Source organism: Babylonia areolata, chromosome 14 (assembly GCF_041734735.1).
Source record: "Babylonia areolata isolate BAREFJ2019XMU chromosome 14, ASM4173473v1, whole genome shotgun sequence".
NCBI lineage: Eukaryota > Metazoa > Mollusca > Gastropoda > Neogastropoda > Buccinidae > Babylonia > Babylonia areolata.
Window position 1 is genome coordinate 9,590,162 of NC_134889.1, and position 19,234 is coordinate 9,609,395.

Here is a 19,234-nt window from a genome sequence, read left to right on the forward strand (position 1 = left end):
ATATCTCAGGTGGCTAAAGCCAGAGAACGTTAAACTGACACCATTTCAACTTGGTGTTCCCAGGCGGTCACCCATCTAAGTACTAAGTAAACCAAGTCCGACGTTGCTTAACTTCGGTGATGAACGAGAACCGGTGTTTTCTACGTGGTTTGGCCGTTGGCGACCGTTGGAAAAAACATTAAAAAAAACAACAAAAAAACCAGGATCAGCAAAACGTCACTCATTTTTCACGTAAAATCTGCAGTTTTTCTGCATGCGAGCATAAACATTCGTCCTCAATAGTTTATCAATAATATCACTTGACTCAATGCACACACACACACACACACACACACACAGAGGAACGACATTATTACGTGTGGTCATTGACCTGTTGCTAGCATCTGATGCAGGCTAGGTATCCATTCTCTCACTGCTGGACCTTTCTGCAGTATTTCAACTAGTACCTCTTGAACTAGTTTATATTTGCATCATAACGTACTGGTATTCGATACCAAATGATTGTGTCGACTTACATGATGAGACAATTTACGCGAGGTCGACAAAAGCAATAACTTATGTCGTCATATATCATTGTTTCTTTTAAAACTGAATATGGTGATGAGGATAAATGTGTTCTCTTCCATTGTTTGTACAGCTGAAGCAGCAATGTCAGTCTGAATCAGGATAATACAAACCTTTCAATGCTCTTAAAATGAACGCAGTAAAAATTAATTTCCACTGCTGATGGGCATGAATTTTTGCTGATTTTTCACAGAATCAAGTTTGGGCCCTGTCAAGTTCTGTTTGTGTGCAGACTTTATTATTTTTTCCCCCATCCCATTCTCTAATTACACTGAAGTGCCTATCCGAATTCCAGACATGAAGATAGGTTTCCCATATAATAAGCCCATTTACATCATGGTAGAATAGTTGTTCTGTTTCAAAACAAAACTGCGTGAGTGTGTAATATATACAGCATTACAGGTCTATCCATCTGTTAAAAAAAAAAAAAAAAAATGAGGAGAATCTTCACAAGTTGTATACCTGCATGGAGAGAAGTCAAAACTGGGGTCAAAACTAGTCTTCTATCCGTCTCTCCCTTTCCGTTCAGTCGTGGGCGCGCACATACACACACACTGACGCACACACACACACACACACACTAACTCACGCACGCACTCGCGCACACACACACACACACTGACGTGCGCGCACAAACACGCACACACTAACGTACACACGCACACAAGCACACACACACACACGCACACTCTGACGCGCGAGCACACACACGCGCGCGCGCGCACACACACACACAATTCAGCACGGTGAACAGCTTTCATCTGGCGAATTTATTCCACAGTTCTGCGTCAGTTCACCGGTTTGTGCAAAAAATAGAATTATTTAAAAAAATCTTCTACGAAAAAAAATTCTGGCGAATACAAAAGAAAAAAGTTATCACAATGGTATATCATATGTTGTTTGTAAGTTCTCTCAACTGCTCCATATGGTATTAGAGAATGTTTTGGGGAAAAAATACCAAAACTGCTCAAAAGAAAAGTTAAACAGAGAATAATCAGTACTGATTGGAAACTGTGACGATACTACGGAAAACAGACATCATCATCATCGATCATACCATCCTTTTAGCGAAACACTGTATCCACAAATGCAGAACAAATAATATAAGACCAGGTGCTGAGCATGTTTTGAATGATTTAAAACTGATGCAATTATAAAGAAAAAAAAGGAAGGTGCATATTGCAAAGTAGTACTCATACATAAAGCTTAGTGTTGAAAATCATAACCCATCAAGAAGTCTTAAAAATGTAATACGCAAATATGTTCCAGGTTCAATGATAGTGCTAGGAATGGAGATAAGCATCATGTTTTTAAACTGGGAATGGGGATGGATACGATGCTTTTATACAAGGAATGGTAAATACACAATGATAGATATGCATTTTACACGTTGTCAGGGGATTCAAAAGCATGTTAATTCATAAAGTTTCAGAAGTTATCATACTGTGCCATTTCCCTGTAGCTGTTTTTGCTCTCCCTCCCACCTCACTTGTATGCAGATCGTGCCTAAATTATGTATGTATGCATGTATGTATGTATGTATGTATGTATGTCTCTGTAGCTATATACAACTTAATAAAAAGTGTGTCCATCATTTTGTAGGATCCATATCTGGAACAGACGGAGAAACGTCAACAGCTTCAGTGGGGCATGTCTGGTTCCACCTCAGTGAGTCTTCTGATGAGCAGGGTACCGTCACGGATTGGTACCAAAACCTGAAACAAAAACATAGATCAAGAAATAAACAAACAAACAAATACATAAATGAATATTGTAATAGAGAGAAAAAAAAGAGTATTGTACAGCCTGTTGCAAGACCACTGTCGAGCTTCTGTGGCCAGGCAACATTAAGAGGGTGATGCAACCTAGATTTTAACCAAAAATTGATTTTTTTTTCATTACTGTGATTATGACTTTTAGAAAACTGTAAGTTATCGTTCAAACACATTTTGATTTATTTGCCTGTGATCAGTCATTTGCTAGCAATCAGCAGCTAAAAAGAGTGAGAAGTATGCGGAAAATGACATTTTGAACAGCCATTTGGACACTTTGCTCCATGCCACTGACGACATGGAAATAACGAGCCACTCCGAATAATAAGCCACAGGGAGACGAAAGACTCAACGAGTAAGCTCCCTTGCAGTTCGCTTTCCTGAAGTTCAGCGTGTTGTTACCTGAAATGTGCTTATGTTATAGTTGAGGTCCAAGTGTCCGAGTTCTAAATCATATTTATGATGTCTCTCTCTCTCTTTTTTCTTCTTTTAAGCGAATTCAGGATGGGGAGTCAGGGTGGGGGACCGGCGGAGGGTGGGGAGTCGGGGTGGGGGACCGGCGGAGGGTGGGGAGTCGGGGTGGGGGACTGGCGGAGGGTGGGGAGTCGGGGTGGGGGACTGGCGGAGGGTGGGGAGTCAGGGTGGGGGACGGCGGAGGGTGGGGAGTCGGGGTGGGGGACGGCGGAGGGTGGGGAGTCGGGGTGGGGGACGGGGGAGGGTGGGGAGTAGTTCGAAATGAAATAGTCAAAGGACAGCTCACGTTGAAACTGGGTAATTGTGATATTGGTGGAGTTATGTTCCATACAGCTGTGAAGAAACGACAACGTGCAAAATGCTCGCGCATGTTTCCTGGCGTGTGTGTGTGTGTGTGTGTGTGTGTGTGTGTGTGTGTGTGTGTGTGTTCATGATGTCAGATGATCAGAAGGATCGATGAAAAGTTTCTAAAATACGAAAGTTTCATGGAAATAGGTTTAGAAAGAGAGTGGAAGTGGATGTTGATGATTCGATGATACAGCTCAGAGTGACACATAGTGATATACACATGGTGTACAACGGAGAGTCACGCCCACTCGACCGGAGATGAAACTGAGAGATCTCTAAGACATCATGGAATGCAACATTGCATTTAAGCTTGTAAGTGTGGGTGATGTCACTCTGCAGCTAAGCTGTATAAGTGAAAAGACAAGTTTAAATCTTACATATACTTCATTGAAGTAACAGGGCATGTGGCGGACAAACAGACTCGGTGTTTCCCTCATGTGAAAAATCTGATGTAGGCAACATACCAGACGGAGACTTCCCGTATATTGTGCGCTCAGCATCGGGCTACTGAAGCATCCTCTGAGGCCAGAAAAAACAAAGAGGAGAAGAGGTCTTGCACTGAATGAGTTCCAAGAGCAAGCAGGGGGATTTCCGACCGTACCAGACAGGGACTAACTAAGAAGTAGGGTGTGTTGTGTTTATCAGTGTGGTCACCTAAAAAAGAGAGAGGGAGAGATAGAGAGACAGAGAGACCCACTTTATGGAGACGACTATCCTTTGCCACGAACTCTCCGAAGGGTTCCTTGGCCACAAATTCTCCGAAGAGGCGAGAGGCATTTGGCAGCTCTGAGGGGAGGTAATTCACCCCGTGCATGTAAGCGTTGTCTACCGCCACCGTTCCGTTCTCTGCCAACAGACCCTCCTCAAAACACAGCTGACGCACACACACACACACACACACACGCGCGCGCGCGTATTCTTGCATAAGCGATGGTGCGAAATAGAGATAGAGAGACCAAGCACAGCAATAATAAAATGATCACACACACACACACACACACACACACACACACGCACGCGCGTATTCTTGCATAAGCGATGGTGCGAAATAGAGAGAGAGACCAAGCACAGCAATAATAAAATGATAATGACATGATTACGATGGTAATGATGATGGCAACAAGGACGAAAAAAAGACAATGATTACGATGGTAATAATGATGACGACCACAAGGACAAAAAGAATGACAATGATTGCGATGGTAATACTGATGGCGACCACAAGGACAAAAAGAATGACAATGATTGCGATGGTAATAATGATGGCGACCACAAGGACAAAAAGAATGACAATGATTGCGATGGTAATAATGATGGCGACCACAAGGACAAAAAGAATGACAATGATTGCGATGGTAATAATGATGGCGACCACAAGGACAAAAGAATGACAACGATTATGATGGTAATAATGATGGCGACCACAAGGACAAAAAGAATGACAATGATTACGATGGTAATATTGATGGCGACCACAAGGACAAAAAGAATGACAATGATTGCGATGGTAATAATGATGGCGACCACAAGGACAAAAATAATGACAATGATTACGATGGTAATAATGATGGCGACCACAAGGACAAAAAGAATGACAATGATTGCTACATAACGATGATGAACAACCTGAAGGTGACGATGATTATAATCACGATGATGATGGCAACTATTACCACGACAGTGACGGCAACAATAATAATGATAATAAAAACGATGATAACCCCAATACACAAAGCAGAAAAAAACACATGAAAAGGAGGAATACAAAATGAGCAAATGAACGGATGAACAAATAAATAAACGAATGAATGAATGAATCAATTAATTAATATATGAATAAATACAGAAGTAACAACCTTAAGGTAGTCGATGTATTCCGCCTTATCAGCATCCAGGAAGATGAAGTCGAACTGTCTGCCTTCCTTCAGCAGTTCTTTCATGGAGTCCAGAGCGTTCCCTGGTTCAGATCAGGATCATTATTGCGTCATACACTGACTACGTCACTTCTTTGACTTACTCTCAAGCTTTTTTTTAAAGCTAACCCTTGTATGTGTATGTGGGCGGGGCGGAAGGGGAGAAAAGTGTGTGTGTGTGTGTGTGTGTGTGTGTGTGTGTGTGTGTGTGTGTGTGTGTGTACCTACGTAGGTATGTTTTTGTGTGTAAATGTATATGTTAGCGCACATATGAAAGCTTGTGTGTGTGTGTGTGTGTGTGTGTGTGTGTGTGTGTTGTGTGTGTGTGTGTGTGTGTGTGTGTGTGTGTGTGTGTGTGTGTGTGTGTGTGAGTGTGTGTGTGTGTGTACTTACATAGGTATGTTTTTGTGTGTAAATGTATAAGTTAGCGCACATATGAAAGCTTCTGTGTAAGTGTGTGTGTGTGTGTGTGTGTGTGTGTGTGTGTGTGTGTGTGAGAGAGAGAGAGAGAGAGAGAGAGAGTTTATACTGTTTCACAAAACTTTCCGTAATTGATTATATTTAACACATTTATAGAGAAATCAATTGTGTGTGTATGTGTGTGTGTACATGTGTGTGTGTGTGTGTGTGTGTGTGTGTGTGTGTGTGAGAGAGAGAGAGAGAGAGAGAGAGAGAGAGAGAGAGAGAGAGAGAGAGAGTTTATACTGTTTCACAAAACTTTCCGTAATTGATTATATTTAACACATTTATAGAGAAATCAATTGTGTGTGTATGTGTGTGTGTGCATGTGTGTGTGTGTGTGTGTGTGTGTGTGTGTGTGTGACGGCAACAGAGACCAAGTGTGTGTGTGTGTGTGTGTGTGCGCGCACGCGCGCGTGTGTACGTGACAGACAGAGAAAGAGAGAGTGTGTTTGTGTCTGTGCATGCCATGTGCGTGTGTATGTGTGTATGTTTGTCTCTCTGTGTCAATGAATGTGTTGAGAAAAAAAAAGAATAAAACAAAATAAAGATAAAAACAACACACACACACACATAAACGCCACCACACCTATTTTGATAGTGATCTTCTTCCCCTGTGGCACCGAGTCAAAAACCGCCTGGGTGGGTTCCTTCAGGTAGGGCTCTCTTTCCAGCGTCACCAACTGGCCGTCTGCAGGCAGCGCTTCAGCCATGCAGAGGGCGCTGTATCCCGTGAACATGCCCACGTCAAGCACGCGACGCGCGCGCTGAGCGCTCAGGATGGACTTGTAAAACTGACCTGGGGGAGAAAAAGATACGAAAAACGCAACTGTCAGACCTGCTTTGCGTGGCTGAGGGACAACACTTGGGGAGGATAGAAGAATGCTACCACCCACTTTATTTGTATTTGTATTTCTTTTTATCACAACAGATTTCTCTGTGTGAAATTCGGGCTGCTCTCCCCAGGGAGAGTGCGTCGCTACACTACAGCACCACCCATTTGTTTTGTATTTTTTCGATTCAGCCTCCATTGTGTCTCACATAATAAAACCTTTTTTCCGGCCTCAGTAATTAATCTTACGCTTTTCCTCATGACAGTATAGGTATTGAATTCTGCTTTCGCACAGATTTTTCGACCTGTGCAGACTTCAGTCTAAGACTGACGAGAGTCACAGCGGATATCATCCACGATCTCTTTGCCGACGACTGCACCCTCCTCCATTGTGTCTCACATCGCGCAACCTCTTTCCGGCCTCATGAACTTATCTTCCCTTCCCATGACGACAGAGAGAGAGAGCGAGAGCGTGTGTGCCCCAAGGGAGAGCGCGTCGCTACACTACAGCGCCACCCATTTTTTTTGTATTTTTTCCTGCGTGCAGTTTTATTTGTTTTTCCTATCAAAGTGGATTTTTCTACAAAATTTTGCCAGGAACAGCCCTTTTGTTGCAGTGGGTTTTTTTACGTGCGCTAAGTGCAAGCTGCACACGGGACTTCGGTTTATCGCCTCATCCGAATGACTAGCGTCCAGACCACCACTCAAGGTCTAGTGGAGGGGGAGAAAATATCGGCAGCTGAGCCGTGATTCGAACTAGCGCACTCAGATTCTCCAGCTTCCTAGGCGGACGCGTTACCTCTAGGCCATCACTCCACTTATATTACGCAATGGTCCAAACTGCAATCTCATGGACGCTCTCTACCGACACGTACATAAACAGACCTCATCCTCCACCTAGTCACACACGGATATATATTCACACGCACTCATACTTCTCGCAGTCACACATCTGACAAGTTTTCTGTCCTTTGAAAAAAAAAAGTGTGTGACAGTGACAGGATTACATAGCAAGCGCAGCCAACTTCACATTACACGAACAGCAATATTGACTTTTTTTGCAAATGATCTTCTAACGATATTGTGCATCCAGCTGCAGCACACTGTTTCGGCATTCTGTGACGAGTCGTGATCAGGCGATATTGCCGGCCTTCGTTTGATTGGACCATGCACGTTCTGTCTGTGACGTCATAGAGCTCTCACCATGTTGGTTGAGATTCCACAGCGGCAGAGATACACTCGGACTTTAAAAAAAAAAAAAAAAAAAAAAAATTTCTAGCGGAATCAGAATGAGTGTGTGAGGTATCAAGCATTTTTACGATTTTAGGTAATGTTAGGCAATGTTTCATTTAGCATTTCAAAGCGACTTTGCATAAAAGTTTAAAACTTTGTTGCCTTTTAAAGAAAGAACGCTACTGACCTCTGAAAGTACATGCATATGTCTCTGGACAAGATTAAGTGCTAGACAACTACCTATATTATTATGATTATATTGATGATTATCATCACCATGAAAGGTTTTGCACTAGTTAAATACCTAAGTTACGATTATGATGATGATGATGATCATCATCATCATCATTATCAGGTTTATCATCATCATCGTCGTCGTCATCATCATCATCATCATCATGTTTATCATTATCATCATCATCATCACCGTCCTTTTTCTTCTTCGTTCGTGGGCTGCAACTCCCACGTTCACTCGTATGTACACGATTGGGCTTGTACGTGTATGACCGTTTTTACTTCGCCATGTAGGTAGCCATACTCCGCTTTCGGGGGTGTGCATGCTGGGGGGTATATTCTTGTTTCCATAACCCACCGAACGCTGATATGGATTACAGGATCTTTAACGTACGTATTTGATCTTCTGCTTGCGTTTACACATGAAGGGGGTTCAGGCACTAGCAGGTCTGCACATATGTTGATCTGGAGATCGGAAAAGTCTCCACCTTTTACCCACCAGGTGCCGTTACTGAGATTCGAACCCTGGACCATCAGATTGATAGTCAAACACTTTAACCATTCGGCTATTGCGCCCGTCATCTTCACCGTTCAAATGGCCACAGAGCATCTGAGGGTCCAGAAGCATCGAGGTCTTCCCTTGCTCCTTCAGTTCGGTCCACTGCATGTCCTCGGTCTCCTGGGCCACTTTGCGGCACACGGCACTCTCGTCAGAGGAACTCCTCAGGGTGAAGTCCTCGCGGAGGTCCACGTGATGCAGCACCTGGATTTGAGGAGTTGAGAAGTTTGGTTGGTTTACTGTATAAATGTTGATTTTGCTGCAGTAACTTGATGTTTCTTTCTGTAACTGTTTTGTGTTGTGATCTATCATATCTATCATCTATCAGACTTGAATTGTTCTGTTTTGTAATTTATCATATCACGGCGATCTTTTTGATATGCTTAACAAACAAAGCAAGCAGATTGCAGCTTTTCGAAAGGAAAACAATGACTCGGGGCATATGGTCGCGGCTGCAGCCTGCAAGTGTACAACATACCAGAAATCTGAGGAACCCGAAACAACAAACGCCTGCATTCAGAAGCTCAGCGATGTTTTCACAAGCAAACTGGGCGTGGCTGTCACGGAAGCAGACATCGAAGCAGCCCACAGAACTGGCAGCCGCATTCCTCAGCACACCAGACCTCGCCCCATGATTGTGTGCTTTCTGTCCAGGAGGAAGAAAGATGAGGTCCTCGCCAACCGTCGCAAACTAAAATGCAATCCACATAAGATTGCCATTGCAGAGGACCTGGCTTCCCTGAACTTGAAACTTCTTAGAGAGGCAAAAGAACATTCGGCGACACCAGATGCTTGGAGGTCAAGGGGGGAAATATTTGCTAAGAATGCTAAGACTGCCGTGAGGCTGGAGGTGGACATGGATGTTGACGAGGTACTGCATCGTGCAATGTGACATTGTGACTATCTAACATCAGTACATGAGAGGGGAGATGGTGAGAGGCGGGGCACGCACATTAACATTCACACACTCGTACGCACAACACGAACACGCTCGCGCTCACATAACCACACATATGCACGCGCGTACCCACTTCCCTCACTGACACACGCATTCGCGCACGTCTGTACACACAACCACCAAGTATCATTAACGTAAAATCAAATTAAACCACACACACACACACACACACACACACACACACACACACACACACAGAGAGATTGGCATCTAACTGTATACATAAGATGTCCTTTTTTTGATTCCCTTCATATACCTACAACCCAGAATGCACTGGTGGCGAGGGGAGGGTGGGAGGAGGTTGAGTGTTGTTGTTTTTTTTTTTTTTTTTTTTTTTTTTTTTACCTTTTCTATTCGTGAACATTATAACATGATTGGAATACGTTAAGAGACAAACGATTTACTCACTCATTCATTCATTTCATACACAATTTTCTAAACATACATGTACTGATACATGATTTCCGCACACACAGCTGAGAGAGGGTGACCTTGTAGCCCCCCACCCCTTTTCGCAGGATTTGTGCGCGCGCTTGTACTGCCGTGTTTGCTGTCGCTTGTTGTATCTTTGGTGTAGCCCGCTCCCGCCGCGCCTTCCTCCATTGACTTAATTGTCCCCCCACCCCCACCCCTCCTTGCCATTCCTTCTCTCCCCCCCCACCCCCACCCCCCATTCATCCCGCTCATTTTGATTCCCCCATACACGGCCACACCCGGGTTCGTCCGTCACAGTTCCAGCGTCGGCAGTCCTCAAGAAACCATCGATGTTAGGTCGCCAGGAGGCCACACACCAAAGGAGACCTTGCACTGCTGCTGAGTCGCTTCATGGTGTTCAGTGGTGCCTGTTCTGTTTTAACGTACTTAGGACACCACCTACTAAGCCCGCTACTAACTACAATAATGGCTTAGTCACGGAGCCAGACTGAGTGAGTGTCCCTCCCAGAGTAGAGAACGCCACCACGTTCCCCAAACAACAGCCCCCCATGAATCTGCCGACACTGAAGACATTGACAGGACTCATCCCAAGCACAGAAGTGGAGGGGTATTGAAATTGAGGTCACCATGAGAGCAGGGCATGAAAGGCCACAGACTTTGAGACTGTTTTGTTTATATTGATGATGATGAAGGAGGAGGAGGATGACAATGACGATGACGATGACGATGTTGCTATGGAGGTCCATTTTGGCCTGGGACTGCGTGACAAGGCTGTACTCTACGCTTACTGTCATAATGATATCACGGCGTTAACCACGCCCGAGAGATACAGACACTTGCAGTATTGGTCAGGTAATTAGAGCAACACACCCAAAGACGCATCCGTGAAGTGGATGACACTCGACTGTGTGGGTCCCAGTCTCCCCATTTAAGCCTATAGCACACTCGTAGGAGCCGGCCACGGGCAGAAAAACCCACCTCCGCTGAGATTCGAACCCGCGTCCCCCCAGCCATCAGTCCGCGACGCTAACCACTTCGCCACGGTGGCTGGTTTGTGTTTTGTTTTTGTTGTTGTTGGTTTGGGGTTTTTTTTACACGCACGCGCACACACCAAAAGCAAGTGCGTGCGTGCGACGCGCTCCCAATCACACACACTCATGTGATGTAAACACGAACAGGACACAAACACAGGCTTTCCTTCTTTCTTTTTTTTTTTTTTTTTAGCACGTGCCTGCGACACGTCACAAACACACACACACACACGCTCACGTGATGTAAACACGAACAGGACACAAACACAGGCTTTCCTTCTTTCTTTTTTTTTTTTTTAGCACGTGCCTGCGACGCGCCACACACACACACACGCTCATGCTATGTCAACACAAACAGGACACAAATACAGGCATTTCCTCCCCCCCCCCGCCCCCTTTCCCCAGCACTGCACGAATACCGCTTCACGTTCCCACTCACTTGACCAAAATTTACTTGTCTGTCTGAATGTGTGCCTTTCTGTTGATGTATTTTGTTTTTCTTGTTTCTATTTTAGTTTGTCTTATTGCGGATGATAGAAATGATTGTCACTCAGTGATGCGTCCTCATAAAGCAATATATTTTCCCTTATACGAAAGCCATTGCACATTTGTACTATGTAGCCAACCAATATATTTTCCCTTATACGAAAGCCATTGCACATTTGTACTATGTAGCCAAGCAATATATTTTTCTTTATGCGAAAGCCATTGCACATTTGTACTATGTAGCCAAGCAATATATTTTTCTTTATGCGAAAGCCATTGCACATTTGTACTATGTAGCCAAGCAATATATTTTTCTTTATGCGAAAGCCATTGCACATTTGTACTATGTAACCAAGCAAACAATAGAATGAGTGGATGCCCTCTAGACTCCATTAGTAAATATTGTATACGCCATTAATTACTTGATATATAAGCCAAATTAATAATGCAATAAAATGGAAAATATTAGCATTGTTTCCATGAACTGTCAAGGACTGGGTAACGTTAAAAAGAGAAGAGATGTTTTTCACTTTCTAAGACAAAAGAAACACTCCATTTATCTCCTCCAGGATACACATATCGACCCAAATATTAAATCGTATGTAAGATCTGAATGGGTTTTCACCTGTCACTTTGCATCTCATGATTCACGATCCAGAAGTGTTGCTGTTATGTTCAATAAAAAGCTTTGATTTTAAAGTCAAAAAGGTGTACAAGGATCCTAATGGAAACTATAAATCTAAATCCTTCACATCAATGGAAAAGGATTGTTTGATTATAAACGTTTATGGCCCAAACAAAGATTCCCCAGAATTTTATGATGGATTGGAAAAATATATATTACAGAGATTGGATACTCAAACTTGATTATTAGAGGCGACTGGAATCTAGTTCTTGACCCACATAAATATTATCTTAATCATCACCCAGCTAGAAACAGAAATAGTGAAATGTTGCGGGGGTTTTGTTGTTTTTTTTCTTCTTTTTTTTTCTTTTGTTTTTGTATATTTTTATATCATATTTCAGTTTTCTAATTTTAATGCTCAATGGATGTTACCGTTTGTTCATACTGTTTTCTGTATATTGTATACATGTCTTTGCAAAAAAAGTATATATATATATATATATATATATAACCGAAAAATGTTGTCTTGACCTTGCGGATGCCCTCCACCACCTGGGGGTCTGCCCCCGTGCTCTGGGCCAGCTCCAGCACGTCCATCAGCTCCAGCAAGGCAGGGTCCTGGTAGCGGCGGAGAGCTGGGTGAGGTGTCAGTATTGCTGCTGGCTCCGACATGGTTGATGCTTGTTTGTTTGTGGAGCAGTTGAAATGAAGACCCTGTATACATACACATTTTTATGAATACATACATACATATGCATACATACATATATACATTATTATCATTATCCTTATCATTATAATTATTCTTAACTAATTATTTATTACTATTTTCTAATGAACCTTTTTATTTTGTTTTATCATCAAGCAGAAACTAAAGAAATACAACAAATATGAACATGGCAACATTATTTCATAAAACTAATTATATCATTTGAGTCGTCTGTCTCTGTTAATGGTCATATGTCACAGTGATTTCCTATTTCTAGAGGCTGTAGACAGGGTAACCCAATATCCCCTTATTTATTTATTTTATGTGTCGAAATCCTTGCTGTTATGATAAGGAAAAATGATAATATACAAGGAATTAGAATTAATGAATATAAGATACTGCAATATGCTGACGACACTGAACTCTTATTACATGAGAATGAAAATACTTTCGTGGAAGCGATGAATACTGTTAACACATTTAGGGGGAAAAAAATCTGGTCTCTTTCTGAATGCTACTAAAACAAATGCTATATGGCTTGGAAAACTAAGGAACTCGTCAAAATGTTATTTGCCTCATTTAAACATTAAATGGAATCCCCCTCAGTTCAAAATACTTGGCATTTGGTTCACAAACGACTTAGAACATAACGAGGAAATTAATCTGAAATGTAAATTTGCAGAAATCAGCACTTTGTATAAAATATGGTTAAAACGACAGATTACCCCCCCCCCCCCAGCCCCCCCAGGAAGAGTTGCAGTGCAGTGCAGTGCTTAAATCTTTGATTTTGTCCAAAATCGTCCACTTGTGGATATTGTTGCCAAATCCTCCTGACACCTTGATAGACATGATTCAGAAAACAGTGTTTCAGTTTGTATGGAATAAGAAACAAGATAGAATTAGTAGAAAAACTGTGTATAAAGCAGTCAAAATCCACAATTTCATATGTATTTTTTACTACTATTTGGTGTGCAATACTAAATTTGTAGTTAATCATTTTTTTGTTGCAAACTGTACAGAAAAAATGTGACAGCTTGTTGTATTGCAATATGTGTTCAGTGCATTCCCTTATGAGGGGCCACGGCCTTTACTGAATTAGAAAAATGTTCATCTCTCTCTCTCTCTCAAACCCAAGCCCTAACTTGACCTTTAAGGCATCAGCCATTAAGTCGATAAACTCATCTCTTCTCTCATGATGAAGGAGCATATCATTGCAGACGAATCAGTCTTCTCAAGATAACTGACTGCACAAGAGGTTAAGTAACGGACGAATCTTTACCATAACTGGAATAAATTAAAAAAAACGACCCAATAAATCGAGTCGAAATAACACTGAAAACAGAGAGGTCACAAAACACGGTAATGTCGACTGTCATGCACAAGAACTTGCCGTTTAATAGAATAGAATAGAATAGAATATGTCCTTATTACCATGTGTACCAGGATCACAAGGAATATTATGAACAAGGCCAAGTTGCATGAGATGACCTTTGCAGCCTTAAGTTTGATTAGAGTTGAGAATGATATGGAGTTTACCGTGGGTTTGGGAACAGTCTTAACGATAAGCAAACATAACCCTACTAAGTTCGCACACGCAACCCACCCCAGGTCCCTGATTCTAAGAAACCTAAACCAGGACATCAGTCCACGGATTTTCTTCTGCAATTTTACTTTTAGTGCAGTTGATATTTAATGTCAGCGTGTGTGTGTCTGTGTGTGAGTGTGTGTCTGTAAGGGAAGGACATCTATATATATATATATATGTATTGTGTGTGTGCTTGTGGGTGTATGTGTGCTTGTGTATGTGTGTGTGTGCTTATGTGTGTGTGTGTGTGTGTGTGTGTGTGTATGTGTGTGTGTATATATATTCTAGGAAATGCATTTTGTTTTAATCTAAGCCTTATTTACTTCATAGTTTTTATAATCTGATTCATCTCTTTAGTGTGCTTTTTCATTCATATGAACACACTGGGTGTTTTCCATTGTCAGATAGCGGTAGACGTGTGTTTTAAGGCATGTTTATAGTCAACTGGATGATGTAAGGTGATTTGAACAGCATCGGTGCTGGATATCGCGCCATAGAAAAAAACAACTATGTATTATCATTATTATCATTAGCTATGAATACTCACCGTCCTTTCCAAAGAAAGCTTCAATATTCAACCGACGACTGTCTTCTTTACCGAGGACTTTTGCTTCAGTTTCCCCCGAAGCACCTGACGGTTCGCTGAAGTGAAGAACAAGAGCAGTCTATCACGTCGCACCAGCAGACGCTGTGTATTTATACTGTTTTTGCATGAGGCGTGACAATCTGCAGGGCCGGGACTTAGGCTCGGCGCAATTAGACACACAAAATGGCTTATCTCCCTGGATAGGGGCTCGCAAGTGTGGGGTCAGGGCTTAGGGGTGGGAGTGGAAACTGGGAATAAGCAGTTACATTGTACAAGTGTACATAGTTTGTTGCGCAAATTTCTTTTTACTCTATCTAGACTGTCTTTGGTTAATGTCGGAATGTTTACACGCGCACATACAGGTGTGTGTGTGTGTGTGTGTGTGTGTGTGTATGTGTGAGTGAGTGTGTGTGTGTAAGAGAGAAAGAGAGAGAGAGAGAGAGAGAGAGAGTATGTGTGTGTGAGTATGAGTGTGACAGAGAGAGAGAGAGAGAGAGAGAGAGGGAGGGAGTGTGTGTGTGTGTGTGTGTGTGTGTGTGTGTGTGTGTGCGTGCGGTTCACTCGCTGTGCAGTCGTCTTGCCGTTGGACGCGTTGCTGAAACGCACGATAATTATGTGTTGAGATGGAGACAGACAGAGAGAGAGAGAGAGAGAGAGAGAGAGAGAGAGAGAGAGAGAGAGAGAGAGATCGTATGCATGTGTGTGTGTGCGTATTTGTGTGTTAGCATATGCGTATGAGTGTGTGCATGTGTGTGTGTAAGAGAGAGAGAGAGAGAGAGAGAGAGAGAGAGAGAGAGAGAGAATGTGTGTGTGAGTATGAGTGTGTGTGTGTGTGTGTGTGTGTGTGTGTGTGTGTGTGAGAGAGAGAGAGAGAGAGAGAGAGAGAGAGAGAGAGTATGTGTGTGTGTGTATGTGTGTAAAATGAGCTTTGATGGTCACTCCTGCATCCTAGTCTCAGTTTCCTCTTATCCTACACACACGCCCAAATTCACACACACACACACACACACACACAGACAGCAATCGCAAAGGTCAGAAAGTATTGCAAGTTGCAATGGTTAGTGCACTTGTCCCCACACTCTGGCGTCCCACACAGGCTACTGACAGGTCATGCAGGACCAGATTTCAGTCTCTCCAGGTTTCAATTAAGGGTTTTGCTTTTGTTTGTTTTCTTGTTTTCAACCGTCTTGTTCTTTCTCAACCTACTTGTGACATATTCGCTTTTCCTTTCCAACCATTCTATTGTTTCCCTTTCTTTCTGAGTTGATGATTTAGTTTGCAGACTGAATTTACATTCTAATTTGTTTATGTGCGGACTTCGGCTGGAGACTAGTGGATATGTATCTTCTTTCTCGTGTTTCTGCCTTGGGTGATTTTCTTGGAATGGGAATTTCTTTGGCTGTTACGGTCGTTTTCACTGAAGGTTCATTGTCCTTCACAAATGATGTCCCCAGGCCTGATCAGCCTTTGGGTTTATGCGTTTGTCAAGAATCTGCTCATTTTTTAAAGATGTGTTGTAGCGTATATGGACCAGCCTCCGTGAAACAACCTGATGATGCTGACTGGTGAGGAGACGGGCCACTAGGCGGCGCTGCTGACGCGCTGGGCATTCTGAAGCTGCCGTGATACGCTGACAGACTATTACTTTGATGATGCTTGCTTCTGTCACATGCGAATGTTCTGACATCATTTTCTGCTTTTGTGCATATCGCTAGATATTCATTTCCCATGCAAGTTAAAGTGTTGTCCAGAGGGGGAAAAAAAGACATAACAACCACCAGAAAATAAAACAAAAACAAAAAAAACAACCACCACAACAGCAACCCCCCCCCCCCCACACACACACACACACACGTACATGTACTTTGAATTCAACTGTCAAATGATTTGCTGAATTGCTAACCTTTCTTGTCCTTTTTTTCGGAAGGGGCGGGGATTGTGTACTGCACAGACGATATTTTGTGGGCATAGTAATTGCCATGATGATGATAATGACAATGAAAACGATGAAGAATAGGAGGAGGATGCCATAACTTTCACCCCAAGATGTACGGAGGTATGTAAAATATCAGCAAGAAATATTGGTAAATCAGGCAGCCTGCCCAACAACTGATGCACCAAAGTTGGCAACACTGTGTTGTTCTGTTTCGTCATGCTACGAAAACCACACATGCGTTTGGCGTTACGCAAAGGCTACGTAGATTGATAAATGATTGCTTTGTGAGTGGACAATGATTGTTCTTCGTTAGTTTCAGTAGACAATTAAGACTTCAACTAACCTGAGAACTTGTTTTACACAAGAGAAGGTGAGTATCATAAAAAAATGGATTCAGTAATCCCCCCCCCCCCCCCCCCCCAATCCAAAGAATCGACTCGGAATTTCAGTTGTGGTGTAAACACATGAAGTGCATTCTTGCACGCAGTAGTGAATTACGCCACACGCCATTATCTGGCTGGAACAGTAGGATGACCATATTTCAAACATGCTCAAATTATCTGCACTTCTCGTATAACAGAAGAAAAAATGCAGAAGTTTCAGTTTCAGTTTCAAGGGGGCAAGAAAATGTACGCATAAATCTGTACTGTATACGCAACACGACATGTTATTCACTTGAGGAAAAAAAAAGGAAGCAGATACCTAACCTGTGCATGTGGAGTGATGACCTAGAGGTAACGAGTCCGCCTAGGAAACGAGAGAATCTGAGCGCGCTGGTTCGAATCACGGCAAAATTCTGTAGAAAAAATCCACTTCGATAGGAAAAACAAATAAAACTGCACGCAGGGAAAAAAGAAAGGATGGCGCTGTTGTGTAGTGACGCACTCTCCCTGGGGAAAGCAGCCCTAATTTCACACAGAGAAATCTGTTGTGATAAAATGAATTACAAGTACAAATACAATGATTCCAAATACAATGATTCCAACGCCCTGGTTAAACCTGAAGAGTCCACAGGGGAAAAAAATATATATATGTGTGTGTGTGTGTGTGTGTGTGTGTGTGTGTGCGTGCGTGTGTCTGTAAGATATATATATCTCTCTCTCTCTCTCATAAACACACACACACACACATGCATGCACCAGACGCATGCAAGCACGCGTACACACATACAAAGAAAACGTTTAAAACGTTAATCAGCTTTCAACCATGTGTATTCATTCCGCGACTCGGCATCAATTCAACGCAGTTTATGAACACACACAAGCAAATCTTCTTTAAATTCCGAGAGAATACAAAAAAGTGATCACATCGGCATATTATATAATCATATTTGTGTAGTTTGGAATGGTACTGGAGAATGTTTAGAAAGAAAATATCAAAAGTGTTCAAAGGTGAAGTCAAACGTAGAAGAATCACTGCTATTTGGAAATGACGATGATTATAGTGATAATAATATTACTACTACTAATAATAATAATAACTATTGTTATGATATATCATTATCATTTTTATCATTACTGTTATTATTATGTTAAAAAGATGAAATATTTGATCATATGAATTCCCTGTGTTAAACATAGAAGAATCACTACTATTTGGCAAAGAGGATGATTAGTTAAACCACCGAAGTGACAAAAAACAAAACAAAAAAACTACAACAAAAAACCCCAAGAAAACAACAACAACGTTATTATCATTGTGCAGGATCCATATCTGGAACTGGCAGAGCAACGTCAGCAGCTTCAGTGGGGCATGTCTGGTTCCACTTCAGTGAGTCTTCTGATGAGCAGGACACCGTCACGGATTGGCACCAGAATCTGAAACAAACAAATATATACACTGTACTGTATAAGAGAAAAGAATTACACTCCACAGCCTGTTGCAACACCACAGTCGGGCGCCTGTGGCCAGGCAACACTGACACTGCTGTGAACTGTGTTCACTCACAGCCTGTCCACCACAGGGCTTTCCTGTGTCAGTGTTTGTTTTTTTTCCAGAGGAACGTGGTGTGAAACCACTGATATGTTCAATTACGTTTGAAGGTTGGTTCTGAGCAAGGAAACTCTCTTCTGCATGTGTCCACATGCATAGAACCTGTGCCAACGAATGTATTGTATACACGGAAAAGCCTATTTGTACACGTGAGTAAACGTGGGAGTTGCAGCACATGAACACAGAAGAAGAAGAAGAAGCAGAAGAAGAAGAAGAAAGAAGGAGAAGAAGAAGCAGAAGAAGAAGAGAAGGAGAAGAAGAAGGAGGAAAAGGAGAAGAAGAAGAAGAAAAGAAGGAGAAGAAGAAAAGAAGGAGAAGAAGAAGAAGAAGAAGAAGAAAGAGAAGAAGAAGAAGAACAAGAAGGGGAAGAAGAAAAGAAGAAACATAGCTGATTCAAAAATTCAGTTTACTTGCTGTTCTTATTATACAACACTGTTGATTTTAACTAGGTCTGAAGCCCCATAGTTGTTTTAATAATAATGATAATAATAGGCATGTGTAAT

At 42.2% G+C, this 19,234-nt stretch overlaps 2 protein-coding genes across 3 annotated transcripts in view; both read right to left on the bottom strand.

Moving 5' to 3' along the window:
• Nucleotides 1-1,322: 1,322 nt before the first annotated feature.
• Nucleotides 1,323-14,919, bottom strand: LOC143289471 (uncharacterized). The gene is made up of 7 exons (XM_076598446.1): nucleotides 14,765-14,919; nucleotides 12,455-12,637; nucleotides 8,418-8,592; nucleotides 6,120-6,329; nucleotides 5,015-5,115; nucleotides 3,856-4,032; nucleotides 1,323-2,279 (listed from the first exon to the last, which is right to left on the bottom strand). Exons 2-7 carry the CDS (start codon nucleotides 12,593-12,595, stop codon nucleotides 2,205-2,207), a joined length of 879 nt encoding a protein of 292 aa, XP_076454561.1. The 5' UTR covers nucleotides 12,596-12,637; nucleotides 14,765-14,919; the 3' UTR covers nucleotides 1,323-2,204.
• A 3,013-nt stretch (nucleotides 14,920-17,932) lies between these two features.
• The window catches only part of LOC143289472 (O-methyltransferase MdmC-like), an 18,132-nt gene continuing 16,830 nt past the window's right edge, over nucleotides 17,933-19,234 (bottom strand). For both annotated transcript variants that reach the window (XM_076598447.1, XM_076598448.1), the window contains exon 6: nucleotides 17,933-18,556. In XM_076598447.1, coding sequence (XP_076454562.1) covers nucleotides 18,482-18,556 — 75 coding nt within the window. In that variant the 3' untranslated portion in view covers nucleotides 17,933-18,481. The remainder of the gene's footprint in view (nucleotides 18,557-19,234) is intronic.